Source organism: Suillus fuscotomentosus (genome assembly GCF_016647785.1).
Source record: "Suillus fuscotomentosus strain FC203 chromosome Unknown F5891scaffold_5, whole genome shotgun sequence".
Lineage (NCBI taxonomy): Eukaryota > Fungi > Basidiomycota > Agaricomycetes > Boletales > Suillaceae > Suillus > Suillus fuscotomentosus.
Window position 1 is genome coordinate 1,148,976 of NW_024539517.1, and position 16,036 is coordinate 1,165,011.

At 43.8% G+C, this 16,036-nt stretch overlaps 5 protein-coding genes across 5 annotated transcripts; 4 read left to right on the plus strand and 1 right to left on the minus strand.

The window, feature by feature from the left end:
* Positions 1-3,650: 3,650 nt before the first annotated feature.
* Positions 3,651-4,155, plus strand: F5891DRAFT_975745 (uncharacterized protein; the record flags this gene model as incomplete). Its single annotated transcript, XM_041376556.1, has 4 exons — positions 3,651-3,759; positions 3,819-3,877; positions 3,931-4,013; positions 4,062-4,155. 4 exons carry the CDS (start codon positions 3,651-3,653, stop codon positions 4,153-4,155), a joined length of 345 nt encoding a protein of 114 aa, XP_041231919.1.
* Positions 4,156-6,767: 2,612 nt separating this feature from the next.
* Positions 6,768-7,276, plus strand: F5891DRAFT_1182595 (uncharacterized protein; the record flags this gene model as incomplete). Its single annotated transcript, XM_041366187.1, has 2 exons — positions 6,768-6,977; positions 7,034-7,276. The coding sequence occupies 2 exons, from the start codon at positions 6,768-6,770 to the stop codon at positions 7,274-7,276; spliced, it is 453 nt and encodes a 150-aa protein (XP_041231920.1).
* A 1,673-nt stretch (positions 7,277-8,949) lies between these two features.
* F5891DRAFT_1169967 (uncharacterized protein) lies at positions 8,950-9,804 on the plus strand (the record flags this gene model as incomplete). Its single annotated transcript, XM_041365500.1, has 4 exons — positions 8,950-8,999; positions 9,305-9,432; positions 9,495-9,554; positions 9,642-9,804. The coding sequence occupies 4 exons, from the start codon at positions 8,950-8,952 to the stop codon at positions 9,767-9,769; spliced, it is 366 nt and encodes a 121-aa protein (XP_041231921.1). The 3' UTR covers positions 9,770-9,804.
* Positions 9,805-10,235: 431 nt separating this feature from the next.
* Positions 10,236-11,046, minus strand: F5891DRAFT_975747 (uncharacterized protein; the record flags this gene model as incomplete). Its single annotated transcript, XM_041376557.1, has 5 exons — positions 10,236-10,255; positions 10,414-10,497; positions 10,597-10,757; positions 10,893-10,975; positions 11,038-11,046. The coding sequence occupies 5 exons, from the start codon at positions 11,044-11,046 to the stop codon at positions 10,236-10,238; spliced, it is 357 nt and encodes a 118-aa protein (XP_041231922.1).
* Positions 11,047-13,726: 2,680 nt separating this feature from the next.
* On the plus strand, positions 13,727-15,298 carry F5891DRAFT_1182596 (uncharacterized protein; the record flags this gene model as incomplete). The annotated part of the gene is made up of 7 exons (XM_041366188.1): positions 13,727-13,862; positions 13,912-14,010; positions 14,069-14,289; positions 14,366-14,467; positions 14,495-14,572; positions 14,625-14,726; positions 14,906-15,298. The coding sequence occupies 7 exons, from the start codon at positions 13,727-13,729 to the stop codon at positions 15,296-15,298; spliced, it is 1,131 nt and encodes a 376-aa protein (XP_041231923.1).
* Positions 15,299-16,036: the final 738 nt, after the last annotated feature.

Genomic DNA, 16,036 nt, shown 5'->3' on the forward strand with positions numbered 1-16,036 from the left:
TCCCTAAAACTTTACATGTCCAAGTGGTGTTTCGAGAGTTGTCAATTTCAGTGGTGAGATTGGATGCATGATTGATAGAGTCCGTGCAGGTAAGTGCATTTTTTTTAGATTGCTACTAGCTAATGCTAGACAATACAATGAAATAATGAGGGGACTTGTTGAGACATCCTTGTATGAATGTGAGTATGAGTGAATGTGAGGGAAAGGTGTAATATAACGTACTAGTGAGTATCCTCAAGTTGTGCATTTTACATGGAAGCCAATGAAGTATGCATTCTTGCAGAGACCGTGCAATTATATGAACACTGACAGAGGTGCGAAGTTCAAACAACATTGATATTCAACACTGGTAGCTTCGTCATGTGTCAAACCCTTTGTAGCATATTTCCATCGGGAGAAATGTACAGCAAGCACAGCCTGAGATTGACCTCCTTGCGTCAAAAGGCCAGCCTCGTTAGCATTCGGATGTTGCATAACTGCAGCTGCTTCTCCACAGGCCAATTCTGTTGTGCTAGGAGGGGAAACAAGATTTCTTTGTAAACATATTTCCTTCAATGATATCAACAAGGAGTGATAGAAGCCACTTATATTTTTCTTGTGACCGACAGCTACATCAACGGTGTGTTTCGAGCTTTCTCCTGAAAATAAGTTAAAATTCTGATGTTGAGGCTGCAGCAGTATTGATTGTGGCACATTTGAAGGTTGAATGCTGAAATGCAGCAAACAGAGAGAATTGCGCCAATGAAAAGAAGAGGATGGGCTGGTAGGAGCTGCAGGACAAGGCTCAGTCCCAGAAGTCCTTTCCCTATACCAGTGTCAGACCTGCAAGAGATGAAAAACAAGAGATCATACTGACATATATCGCCAAGCCTCTGTTCATGCGCTGCTGCTGGGAGACCTGACTAGCATGCAAGATCTGACGAGACATATAAGCAAATGAGTAGGGCATTGACAACTGAGCATCTATCAATCGAACTGGATGTCCCTAGTAAAGAAGATACCATAAGAAAGAGAAACACAGAAAGCTTTCCCTGAGATTCACATCGGGTCTTGCTTCAGTCGCAAGCTGAATTATAACCAAACAAACATACTCACATGGTCATCCCTGTATGTCTGAGAGCTGCATCGAGGCTCTATACACATATCTCTACGTCCAATCCAGCACCGATGATATATATTCCATTAGGGGACATGACAACATGCATGAGTATATCGTGCAAGAGCGGTGTAGAAACAACAATACTGTGAGGAACAAATGATGCTCCTGACTGTATCTAAAAAATGTTGTAGGTCGTGCGTTGCCTAGTCTGCTATGCTTGAGGTGGCAAGCACGTTCGACCCTTAAGGGGAAGCAAGTGCAGCAAGGATCTAGAGATATGCACTGAAGCGAGGCATGAGAAAGCGCAGGTGCGTGCAAGGCGCGGGAACACGCGTGTGTATTAGCGCGAAGCGCGGGAAAGCACGTGCACGTGCGGAAATGATAGGGAGACTAAGCTTAAGTGATAATATAATGCAAGATAAGTGAAGAGAGGTGCAAAGTGTAGAGGAATAGATTTCTACTGCGACTTTCTAGGTTAGTAAGTAGTAGGTAAAGTGAGAGGTGAAGTTCAGTGGTAAAAAGTGGTGGGGAGTAGTATGTACTGCTGGCGCTTATATAGCGCCTAAGCGCTGTAATGTGGAGCTGAAGCGCTACCAAGTAGGTATGTAGATATATATATAAGTAAGGGTCCATGATAAAAATAAGGTGGAATAATATACAATGAGAGAAACAGAAATATACGCACTAGAGAACTTGGAGGACAGTGGATGGATGCATCTGGATGGCTGGCGCTATAGGGCACTCAAGCACGGGAAAGCGCGTGTGCATATACATCACGAATGGTGCGCGGGAAAGCTGTGCCTCGTATAGGGATAACTGTGGGTAGTGCACAGAGTGATGCTACAAGTTCGTGCCATGCGCTCCTTGGTGGAAACTGCCATATCACGCCATGAGAGGCATGAGTCTCTACAGCGGGTCTCTGACTGGCTGATTGGTCCTGAGGTCCCAGATACAAACTGAGTAGTCAGCTGCTGCGCCAACAAGATAGATTTGAAAGCCATTTTGTTAATGCAGTAGCATCAGGGGAATGATAGAAGGAGTGTACGACCATCGATTTGGATATTGCCCTTGAGCCTACCATTCTTCCGTTACTAGTCCAAGGACTCCCCACTGCACTCCATCTATTGTCCACTGACAAATCGAACCATCGCCTGACGCGCTCAGTATATTGCAGCTTGTGCCCAAGCAGGCAAGGCCCTGAATGAATTTGGAATGACCCTCGATGATGCACTCCGGCGTCAAGCTCCCTGGTGGACTGTTCTGGTGTTGGTTTCTTCCACAACATGATCTGGGTGTTGTAATTGACAAAGCAGGGCCTGCAAAGTGGTGAGATGTGCTGTTTGCAATGAGTCGTCCAGGATGATCTATGTTTCACTATGAGTTCAACTTCCTCACTGCTAATGGCATATTCTTCGCTCACTTAGTCGCACTCCTGGTAAAGGTCATTGCCATGAAGTATACGAGTGTGACATCCTGATAGTATACTCTATCATTTAACATCTTATGCTGCCATCGTTGAGGAAGCAGTTCATTCCTGCCTGTTTCTCGTCGCGTAAGTCAGCAGGTATTAGAATGCAGGCATTCACCTTCCCAAAGTATATCGTGTACCAGATGGTGGTGGATCCTTCTCCTTCGTCCGACGAGGTGCACTGACCACTGGTGAGCTCAACATCGCTCCTCTTTCTCCACCTTGTTGTTGTGTTGATATGCTTGACTTGGCCATGGCGCCGACAAAGAAAGTTTTTGATTGCTGCACTCTGTACAGACGCATTGACAGAGCTCAATGCCACGAATGGTGAATATTGTTGAAGGTGAGGAGAGATGGTGAAGGTGATGAAGAGACCTGCTAGATAGTCAGCTGTACATCTTGAATTTTCAGGCGCCTCTTTGAATTGCATCCGTGCTTTGAATGTCTGGGCAGTTCTCTACAGTTCTATAGATTGCCATACATTTATGCCAAGGAGTGACCAAGGTATGACAATGGCCACGAGGAGTCCACCAGATAACCGAGTGCATTTCTAATATTAGTGCAGATATCTTGGGGATTGGAGTATACAACGTGCAATGATCAAGGGTATGGAACTTTGTTCTGATGGGGGAGGAGAGTATCTGGTACTTAGTTTAGGAAGGTGCGGAGGAAAAAAAATTGGATGCCATGGAGTCGTCCCAGAGATTTACACATCTTTGACGGTTGAAAAAGGGTTTTGAAGAAAGGACTTGCCCAGGCCCGAGATATCAGGTATACCTCATTATATCCCTCTTGGCCAAACTTCCTGTCCATTGTAACCCCTGGTGTAGGTCTGTCTCTGGCGATGGTGCCATGGTTGCATCTTGAAGGGTTTGCTAGTATTGGACCTTGCACATGTACATCTTGCTGACAACCAAATATTCTAATCTCCATGGATACATTTGAAATTTGGAGTTCAAAAGTGTTCAACCCCCTATTAAATAGATTGAGACGGTTGATACACGTGCACAACCTTGCACCAACGTTGCTTGTGCACCTAGAAAATCTTGAACAATACAGAGCAAGACCATGCTTCCTTCCAACATGTTTTCTGCTATTGGGAGTTCAGCATCAAACTTGGATTCACTGCCAGATGACTTGATTTTGGAGGAGACTTTCAGACAAGTCGCTGAACTTGACCCCATTGATTTTGGTATTTGTAGCCTACACTTACCCAAGACTTATGCTCATTTGTGATGTTCAATCTTCAAGATCAATGTAGGGATGTGTTGAAGTTCCTTACGGAGCCAAACCCCACACAAGAGTCTGTGGTATGTTTGAATTCATGGGTGGAGCGCAAATAGTCATTTGATCATTGTAACAGGAATTTTCTGATGTGTATTATGGGGTATGCTCGACAGTAGAGCACATCATCGAAGAGAATGATACAGTACTAGGAAGGCCAAGGTTAGGATGAATATCTCACTTTTTATGACTAACACCACATCATCATAGATTGAGTTACTTTGAGGATGAACACATCCTCCTCGTCGAAAAGTTCACCAGTATTCATGAAGTTCCATTCCTTCACCTGGATTCAATATTCTGACCATTTTTGGTTGGTCTCCACCGCCGTGACTCGGACTACTTTATGTACACCACAATATCCAGGGTCCTTACGCTGCTCTATGCATCTGCTGTTCCAGACCTGTCGATTAAGATGAATGTGGTGACCAAGAATATGGTTCATGAGCCTAAGGTCCTTGCCGTCGGGGAATGTGCATTTGCCCAGGACACAGATTCAGTTCTTCAGAAACTCAAATATGAAATCGCCTGTCATCCGGAAGTCTCGATGGCCATAATGGTTGCAATTAAAGAACACCAACCATATCGCTCACCTGGACGTACAGTGGCTCAAAAAAGTGTCCCAATGTTTGTAGGTTTTCATGTAATTGTGTTATTGCGAGCCAGGGTGTGAGAATCTGACTAAGTCAAAGGGAGGTCCCAAAACGCTCCGCTTCTCGGCTACAATTATGTCCCCTATAGCGTGAGAATACATTGACGCCGTGCGAAGATATGGCTATTTTAATTAGGTGACTCATTGGGACACTTTTTTGAGTTTCTATTAAAATATGAAAATCAGATCATTTAGACATGACACCATTTACAAATATATATATAAATGGTTCCATATTGACAATATGGTCTCATTTTAATATCCTGTACATATATAAACCCTTCCAATAACATCATGTCCCTCATAATCAGCATGAAGTCTATTTCCTCTTCTCAAAGAGATAATACTGTCATATCCCATATATTCACGCTTCTCTTCCGGACTTCGGACCCTGAGATCCGATCTGGTCCGATGTATAGATCCGCTTCCGATCTGATTTATGATAAGCTTTCTAATTCATTTCCTGTTCATATAACGTTAAACACAGCCTATTCGGTATTTCCTCTTCCCAGTGTTTCGGTTATACTTATTACCGGTATGATTACTGATCCGTTAACCTATGTCTCATTTCCGACTCGCGTTTGATAACCTTTGCACATGCTTCGTACATAGCCTCGGACCTTTGCTTACTGATACTTCTGTTATCCTCATAGTATATAAACTCGTGTATATGTCCTGTAGTACCTCAGTTCAAATATCATCTTAGTTTGTCCTCTTTCTGTCCTCCGGACTTGAGTCCTTCTTACTCTTGTCACCCTCTGAGACTTCGGATAGATTCCGATAGTCTATATCCTCGGCTCTACCTTCGGGTAGTCTTACTCTGTTAGTTTCTAGTTCGGATACATCCGGATTAGTCTTATATACGTTTCCGATATCCGGAAGACATCCGGATATACTATGAGACCCGTCCGGACCTTCAGACACGGTATCGTTAGTACTTTGAAATAAGGGACAGTACTTGGGAAAGGGGCACAGCGTACGAGCTGAGGCCGAAGTCCTTCGGATCTGATCCTACGAGAGCACGACCTTAACAAATATCCTTTTTCTCTCCACCTCTGGTCTATCTATCAGGCAGATTGCCTCCAAAACTGGTCTGGGGAAGTCAACTATTGCCAGGGCTATCAACCAGAATATTCCCAACAAAGAAAATGTCAAAATGGGTCGTCCTTCTAAACTTACTCTGCATGACAAAAGAGCTCTTGTTCATCATATTATATCTGGAAAGGCCTCTACTGCTGTTCAAGCTACAAAATACATCAATTCCATCATCACTACCACTGTCTCCACTCAAACAGTCAGGAACACCCTCAAGGAAGCCAATCTTAAAGCTGTAGTCAAGAAGAAGCAACCCCTACTGTCACCAGCCCATAGGAAAAGGAGACTAGCATTTGCTTTAAAGCACCAGCACTGGACTATAGAGGACTGGAAGAGAGTTATTTGGTCAGATGAAACTAAAATCAATAGGATGGGGTCAGATGGTCAAGAGTATGTTTGGAAAAAGGCAGGAGATCCACTTGGAGAAAAAGAAGTGAAAGGTACTCTTAAGTTTGGAGGAGGAAATATGATGGTGTGGGGCTGCATGGGGTGGCATGGGGTGGGAATTCTATGTGAGGTGGAGGGGAGGATGAATGCAGAGCAGTATGTCTCCATTCTGGAGGAGTGTCTGCTCAAAAGCATGCAAGAATCAGGTATTGATGAAGAAGACATTATCTTCCAACAAGATAATGACCCCAAGCATACCTCAAAGTTGGCCACCAAATGGCTTGAGGACCATGATATTACTGTCCTATCATGGCCAGCACAGTCTCCAGACCTCAATCCCATTGAACATCTTTGGGAATTACTCAAGAGAATGCTTGCTACCTATCAAGACCCACCTAATGGACTATTTCAGTTATGGGAGAGAGTTGTAGTAGAGTGGGGAAAGATTGCTAAGGAGGAGTGTCAGAAATTGATAGAAAGTATGCCTAGGAGGGTAGCAGCAGTCATTAAAGCTAAGGGAGGAAACACTAAGTGCTAGAATTATAGAGATTATGTATAATTGATTCAAACTCAAAAAAGTGTCCCAATGAGTCATCTAATTAAAATAGCCATATCTTCGCACGGTGTCAATGGATTCTCACGCTATAGGGGACGTAATTGTAGCAGAGAAGCGGAGCATTGTGGGACCTCCCTTTGACTTAGTCAGATTCTCACACCCTGGCTCGCAATAACACAATTACATGAAAACCTACAAACATTGGGACACTTTTTTGAGCCACTGTATGTCAGAAGCATGGCAGATGCTACTCCAGGACACCCTTTCACGCTCTTCATTCCTTTCGCTTCAAGGTGTTGAAGCACAATCTCTTGATCAACCTGTTGTGGTTGCAGGCCATACATGGTGTCACCTCGCATCTGTTCGATTCCACATTTGGGTCCGGGGAGAGAAGCCGATCAATATTGATGTTAACAATGAATTGCTGGCATGTGGTGTAAGTATATCTACAAAATACTCATCCGAGTTGCTTTATTGATGCCTTTGCTGCAGACCTTGTCTCTGAACCAAGATATGGATGTGATTGATACCATGATCGAGAAGGGCATGGTGATGATGTGGGACTATATTGCAACTGTCTACCAGGAGGTAGTTCCAGGCAATCACATCTCTGCCATCCGAAACTCCGGTGTTACTTTCTGTGCAGATTGGGATTATCTGTTGATGGATCTGAAATGTGCAGTCCACGAAACAGCCTATGACCGATACCACTCATGGTATGAATCATCCCCGTGAAGTACCTCTACTCTCGATCACCGGACGCGCTCATAACCAGTATGAAGGCAGGTCTTGAAAGCAAGGAGCCTTATGTGTGGATCGTGACAGTTATGTAGAGCCAAAGGCTGCTGATTTTGCACGAGACCGTGCTCTTGATTGGTCCGTATAAAGGCCACTGTCCTTGCACTAGTGTTTACATCACAATCTGATCATAAGGTCACATTTATGCATAAAACATGTATTGGGACTTTGCAACTGCTGACTATGTCAAAGGACCTACTGACTGATTACTTTTCAACTACACGGGGAATGAGCGGTGATCACGCTTGAATCAAACTTGAGGGAGGTGAACATTCACTCAGCTTAGAACAAATTACATATAAAAGAATGTATTATCGTCAAGGGAAAACCTCGCAAAGTGATAAATGACATATATAAATGAGTGGAAGGGTGCCCAGAGTCCATCATGGTGCACAAACAAATGGAAAACCAAAGAACGACTACCACCAAGAAAGGAAGAAAGAAATCAAAAAGCGACACAAAATGATGCTTGATTCTTGAGATGATGTAGAACTAAGCACACCTATACTCATACCCTGGCATGTCCGAAGGGCATCTCTGCATCATCTCAGGAAACATGCATCCCTCAGTCCACCCATTTGGGGCCATTGCGGGTCCAGTATACATGGTATAGTTGCCTGCAGTATCTGCTGGGCTGTATAAAACTCCCAGTGACTGGTTATGGATAGGTGGGGGAGGCTGGTATTGAGTGGATTGGGGTTGATATTGGGTGGGATAGGATTGCATGGCCTGCAGTTGCATGGGTTGGTATTGGGAGGGATAGGATTGCATTGCCTGCAGTTGTGGTTGCGGTTGCGGCTGCATGCATTGGAGTTGATATGGGTATTGGTAGAATGTACCAAGGAGAAGGGGTTCTGCCGCCAGCAGAGGCTGGGATGACAACCAGGCCAGTGTAGAGACTCATGCCTCTCATGGTGCAATATGGCACCTTTCACTAGGAAGTTCACAGCATGAACTCGTAGTATCACTCTGTGTGCTATCCACAGCTATCCCTATATGAGGTGCAGCTTTCCCGCGCAACGCGCACCATTCCTGCGCTTCGCGATGTATACGCGCGCGGGCGTTCCCGCGCTTGAGCACCCTATAGCGCCAGCCATCCAGAAGCATCCATCCACTGTCCACCAAGCTCCCTAGTGCGTATATTTCCATTTCCCTTATTAGCATATTGTTCTGTCTTTATTTTTATCATGGATTCTCACACATATATATCTTTACATACCTACTCGGTAGCGCTTCAGCTCCGCATTACAGCGCTTAGGCGCGCTATATAAGCGCCAGCAGTACATAGTACTACGAACTTTCCAAACTACTTTTTACCACTGAACTTGACCTCTAACTTTACCTACTACTTACTACCTAGAAAATCACAGTTGAAATCTAATTGTCTATACTTCACATCTCTCTTCTCTTGTCTTACATCATATCCTCACTTAAGCTTACTCTTTCTCATTTCCGCACGCACGCGCGCGCTTTCCCACGCCTTCGTACCTTGCGCGCACCTGCGCTTTCTCGCGCTTCGCTTGAGCGCATTGTCTTCTTAGATAGATGATCTATAGATAAACACCTATAAAAACAAATATCTCCACGGTCAGCAATTCAGACAAATACCAATGACTGATAACGTGGTCGTTCGTGGGTGGCTAGTTGTATACTACCCAAGGTATGTTCAGCTAAGGATACTTCTGCAAGATCAGTAATACGATGGTCAATCCAATCTATGGACTTTGACAGGAAAACAAACAAACAATGGTCAGCCTGACAGTATGGCAATGACCAAAAGAATATACGGGATTCTTCCTCAAGTTCCCTTTCAACAACAGTGCTTCGTACCAACTATACTCCAAAGAAATGGTGCAGAATTACAATGATAAACCCCCTCAGCACAAAACAGGTAGAATCAAAGGTCAAGACTAATCAGATGCTTTATTGTAGAACTCTTAGCTCAATATTGAACCTGCTGTCAAGGAACTCTTCTTTGAGTATTCAAACAGACTCAGGAACGGACGTCCTTGGGTTTACTACCAAGTCCCCTCTTCAACGGCTAAAGCCTAGCAGGCACAGAATATCTTGGCTCAGTATCGCTACTCAGATGAGTGAGGTCAAGCTTCACTATCAATTCCTAAAGTCTCCCCACTATGCTACTTCTGAGTCTTAGGTGGACGTAGAGACAACACGAATATTTTGGAAATATATTTCTGGACAAAGACCACCAAAGGTTGGTGAAAGTAAAAGAAAAGAAAAAGAATAATAGAAATCAGAATATAACTGTGGCTGTACCTTGCTTGCTGGTTGTTGCACACAGTGAGCTCACAGCTGGTCGTTCAGTATGATGAGCTTGCAGTATTACTGTCTCTTGAGAATGTTCCTCTCAGTCTTGAAACAGTTCTTGACACTGGTACTGACACTTATCACACCTTACTCACAACTTAGTGTTGGATGGGCTGAAAAACACCCTACTATCTGCTGCTGTTCGCTTTTTTTTATTTCAAAAACTGGGGTCATTATATACACAATAAATGTGGCTGTGCTACTAGTGTATTCAAGAGTCATCAAGAGTCATAATGAGTCATAGTGAGTCATATATTCAGAGGGAGTCATAGTGAGTCATTGGGTATTTTGCTAAGTCATGTGACCTGTCCAACCCCTGATGACAAATCCAGAAGGAGAGTAAGAAGTGTCACATGATATGAATCCTGTGTGTGGCTGTCTTTGCTTTGCTTTGTTTGAAGGGTGAGAATGACGCGAGCCTAGTATTTAGGGGTTTACTAATGTTTTTCCAGGACAACATATGTGGGAAATATTTTTCACAGTCACCTGACATGTGTGGGATTTTGTCTGAGTCATCACCATGGCTGACTAAGCAAAACTCATCGCAGAATTAAATGTACTAAAATATTCAGGCTGCTGGTATACAGACTTGGAAAATAAAAAGAAAAGCAAAAAATATTCCTTTAGCCTCAGTCCAACTTCAGATAAAAGGGAAAAGGGTTTCATAGTGGTATTTCAGGGTATATGACTCATGAGAGAGTATTGGTCGTCCATGCACCGAACTGGTTTGGTGCAGGTCAGCGTACCTCTAGATCTTCGCTGCACTTGCTTCCCCTTAAGGGTCGAACGTGCTTGCCACCTCAAGCATAGCAGACTAGGTAACGCACGACCTACAACATTTTTTAGATACAGTTAGGAGCTTCATTTGTTCCTCTCTGTATTGTTGTTTCTACACCGGGTCACAATGATTGCACAGCCGAGGAACATACCCATGTTCTTTCTTGCGATGATGTGTGAGGTTTGAAGAGGTGTGAGCTCTGTAGTTACAGCCATCATGAGGACAGATGAAGCATTGCTCGCCCATGCTAAAATGAAATCAAATAGAATTGTTGATTGGGTGGAATCAATGATGGTGATGAATGACCACATACTGCCCATCAGTATGATCATTGAAGCTTGTTTTATGCAATGTCACAAAGTTACACCCATCCCAGGTGCAGAAGTACGCTCTGTGTGAGTGAATATAAGTTAGGTGAGTTGCATACCATAGGGTAGAAACACTTACTTTTCTGGTGAATGCATGGCCTTGTGTATCTTGCAGTCGGTGAACTTGGGAAAAGTTTGGTTGCAGATAGAGCAAGTGTAGGTCTAAACATTACAAGAGTTAGTATTCAAGTTAATCCACGAAGTATGCGCCTGATTGGGCTTACCTTTGGCATGATTGGTTATATAAGAATATGAGTGAGGATACCACTTGTGAGGTGAATGTACGATTGAACTTGAGTGGATGATGGTGCTGGGTAAGTATTAGGGTAGGTATATATACCATTCCCTGCTGTGGTCGTGGTATTGTGCTTTGCGATGGACAAACACATGTTTTCAGTGGACAGACGCTTGTGGACCCCACTGCGGTTGTAGTATTGAGCTTTGCGATTGGCAAACACATGCAGAGTTGTGGTTTTCAGTGGCCAAACACTTGTGGAATTCATACAAGGATGCTTTGTGGAGGTTACTGGTGGATGTGGGCCATGAAATGCACAAATGCATTGTTGTTGAAGCAATCACATCCGTTTGAATGCTTCATCATCTGTTACAGCATTGAGCGAACACCAGGATGGAGTTATTTTCCAGAGATATGCGCATCAATCGACATTTGACATGGAGAATCGAGGAAAGACCGACATGAATGTCGACACTGAGGTCTGAAAAATTTCTGGAGGTCTTTGTCATTGTGACCGGCCCGGGCCATGCAACAGGAACTCACTTGACCAATCCTTTAATTCACTAGATGCTTTGAAAGTTCGGTCCTGGTATGCATGACCAGGCGAGAGTTGTCGATTTTAGCAGTGAGATGGTCAAAGGAATGAGATCAGACGCGTGATTGATCAGAGTCCATACAGGTCCGACAGTGCATTTTTGTCTATTGCTACTAGTGAACTTAGCCTGCAGTACATTGTCTTGTTACTTAAGGGTCTTATATAAAAGTTGTGTATAATGACAACACAATTATACACGGTGAAGACTTCTTGCCAGTCCTTAAGTCCACGGTCTCCGACTTTTCTACTTTGTGGGAGGTAACGTGGTGAGTTCTTGGGAGGATTTAGTTTGTTGTCCTCTTCTTGTGTAGTCTTATACAAAGTGTTGTGGAATGTTCTGTGTTCTGGATAATTCGTTAGGTTTGTTTCAGCCTAGTAGGTCGTGTTTTAACCTATGAAAGTCTGTTTCAACTTTGTCGTCCTTAGATATGTGTCTCACTTTCCGTTGAAAGAGAGAGTCTTTTGTATACACGTAAAGCTTAAGAATGAGAGCTGTTCAATGGTTATATAGTCAACCCCTGTAAGGTATATATATAACCTAGAGTAGAATAACGATAATGAAAGTTATATAGTCAACCCCTGTAAGGTAGTATATAACTTTAGAGTAGGTAATGATATCTTAGATTACCTCAAGGCACTTATATTGGCCTGCACTTTAAGTCTTAGTGGTCTCACACTGTTTGAGATAAGAGTCAAGTGGGAGGATTGTATTTCATGGGTGAAAATGGGGTCCTTTTATACCTTTTGGGAACCCCCTTACTAAGCATGATTAATCAGATGGATTGGTAAGAATGTGGCTTACAAACCAGGTGATGAATCAGCTTATTACTAAGTACATTACAAATACAGTGTAATCTTACAAAGAAATTACAAACCATGACAAACCATGAGTGAACATGTTGAGTCAGCTTAAATAATGTTACAAACCAGAATATTTCCCAGTCACATGATGTGATGACAAATAAAATCTGGTGGCTGAAAGAAGCCAAATAAAAATAAACAGTCAGAAATAAATAGAGATACAAAACTTGGTGGCTGAAAGAAGCCAAATAAAAATAAACAATGAGAAATAAACAGAAGGTCACATGCTTGATACAAATACAAGTTAAAAATAAGTCTGAAAAGTGAGAAATAAAATACAAGACAATGAATCAAAGGAAAAATGGAGAAGTAACTCAGTGACAGAGGGCTAGACAGTCTCTCATATCTTCCTTATCACTCTCTATATATATCTGACATGGTATGAATCACATACCATGCATGACAACGTCGATGGGGCAAAGAGGGGATTTGTTGTGTCTGCAGTTGACACCCTTGCATGAATATAAGCATCGTTGAATATCAGGAACATAACTGTTACAGTCACTACATGAGCCCCCAGCTACAGATATGCCCTCTGCCACCCTGCACGGCAATGACACGATAACCGGGCCTTTAAGGCCTTGATGACAGATGACAGATAGAAGAGAAGTCCGGAAGATGCCGGATTAGGTAAGCGATCTGGATCGCTTACATGATTATGACGACATAGGTCTAGAAGACCTATTTATGTTATCAAGATAGAAGGCAAGCCTCGTGTTGCCTCATGTACTGATAGAAGGACGACCACATGTCCTTATCATAGATAGAAGCCTGCCTCATGCATGGTATCTCTGACTTGATAGATAAGCACTTAGAACCCAGCTTCAAGCTGAGCTTAGATACGATAGAGTAGCCTTATATAAGGTCGACGATTAAAGTAGATGCTCCTTACTTTAATCTTACTGGGTTTTACCTTGAACTCCTTGTCCTGCTAAAGCTACTTGCTCAACATTTGATCCGTACCTTCAGAAGGACTTGAGACCCCTTCTGCCTGTAACTGCTATTATCGCTTGCCTCCGCAAGTGTACGCAACTCCTGCTCTTCTGTAGGAGCCGACCTTGGACTCTCAGTACGAGATATCACGACAGTGATCGTTGCTGTTAGATTATCCCAGTTCGCACGCAACTACTGTCGTAACAATAACGTACCAGCAAGTTTTGCGTCCAAGTATGCCTAACTTGACATTGTGTCATTTACAACTACTAAGCGATAGTAGAACTTCATGGGAGCGGCACTGTACCTCGTCAACAATCTTTCCCAACCAGCGCTTCCTCAGGCTGAATCATCGAAATCGTGCTCTCCAAACTCCAGTGCCTCGTCGAGGTACTTGTCATTGTCATCCCAAGCAAAGCCTGCCGGTCATGTCTGCCCTTGAAGAAGTAGATGCTTATTGAACTCTCGCACCAGGCAAATTGGACTGTACACCAGCACCCAATCCTATCACTCACCCAAGCTCAGAAAGATCAGGAGCGATAGAAGTCATAAGCAGAACTGACTCATCACAATGTCTGTGCAAAAGATGTTATATAGCATGTCTGTTGATTTCTATTGAGTGAATGAAAAGTGACTGGACTTCTCTCGACTACTCACAACCAAGACCTTCGCTTCTCATGTCCTTCCACCAGTCGCAGGTTACTTCGTCACAGTCTTGTCCTACTGCCCCCAACACAGCCAGTCCACATTGCATTATGGCCTGTCACTGCGATCCTTGCATTTCGTGCGGCGACATCACTAGACATGTGCATGGAGCAACCGAAACTTGCCTTTATGAATATCGACCTGCAGGTGAGTTCCTGTCGTATTTGCATTAACTGCCACACCATTGAACTTATCTCTCAGCTATCCATGTTTCGTATTGCAGTATGCACCTTTGAATGGACAAATGGAACCCTTTATTAGTGTGGCTCGCCGATCGTCAACCGACATGCCAAAGCAAAATCTTGTGCTCGATGCAATTGATTTGGTATGCAATCCTCAAGGCTGTGGCTAGGATTGGTCGCAGAGACTGTACATCCCACCTGAGACACATCCTACATCATCAGGATTGGCCTTTGTTACATCCGCCCTAGTTTCTGGTCTAAAGCACTCATTTCTGTGGCGTAATTCACTCTGCCATGAAGTCTTTCTCTCCAGATACATTTGGATCTGTTGATGGTGGTACCATTTTCGACGACTCACTTTCCCCACACCTCCATTATTTACGATCAAGCATCATCGCAATGGTATGTGCATTCACCATCTACTCATTAATCAAAGCCAATTATGAGATCACCGTAGTTATATGCATACTGATATTCAGGCAACATCCAGAGCAATCCCCCCCCTCTTAATTGACTCTTCCTGGCATGCCACCTCTCTCAGAGAATTCTGGAACCATCGCTGACATCAGTGGTTGTGTCAGATAATCATGTTCCTCGGGGGAAACCCACTTTCTCTACTCTTTGGGCGTATTGGGGGTGTCATAGGCACATTTCTCGTCTCTAGGTTTATTCATCACCTCACACTACTCCCCTTTGACCCGTCCTCGGAGATGTGGCGCATGATGCTGCCATTTGGAATGATGGGCACTGGGATGGTCATTGAGCGTGCTGTTTCGGGGAATAAGACAGGTGACTGGATGGGATGGATGTGGACAATGTGCTGGATGTTGTTGTGGGGGAATGTGATGGTGGATGGGTGGGCAAAAGCTGGGATGCTTGGGAGTCTGAGCATTTTGGATAGTGCGACGCCTATAAGGCAACTGATTGAGTGGCTGTTTGACGAGTATCTGCATGCTATTGGCAGAAAACCATGATGGCAGAAATCTGGAGATATTTCCAGTAGCTGATGCTAAAATTGTGAGATATGAGAGCAGCTAGTCCAATGAAAAATTCTGAATGCTGGTGGATGACATCCATTGACATACATACCAGTAGTCTGTCCCACGTAAATCATTTGTATGCTCCAGCACGCCTCCTCAGTGTCAAAGACAGCAGACTCAAGCCCAAGTCTTATCAAGCTAGAGTCATCTCTGTCAAATTTAATTCGGCATATTGCAACTCAAGTATTGATATAGGCTCCAGGTCAAGGAACGCAGCGCGAGCATCTGCCTGAGGACTCTATGATTTTGGAACAAGCTGAGGGCGTCTCTGAAATGGCCGGTCTGGGACAAAGTCTGGGAGCAAGTCTGGGACAAAGTATGGGACAAAGTCTGGGACATCGGCAAGCCCATCGGCACCTCCAAGCGGAGTATGAATAATTCTGTATCCGTCACTCTTTCTCACACTTGCTCACTGTCTGCAATGGCACCAAGGACTGACTTCCATCACTGTTCCTCACGCTTCCTTAATGTCTGTAATGACACTAAGGACTTACTTCCATGGTCATTGCGAATATTTTTGCAGCCATACAGCAACAGAGCGAGCTCATTACTATGTCATATATTGATTCGGTCCTTAACATTGGCACCTTCAAGCGGAGTATGAATGTTTCAAAAAGGAGAGGGGCAGGTAAGGAGATGGGTGAGCAAGGAGAGTGGCGGGCAGAGTTGTGG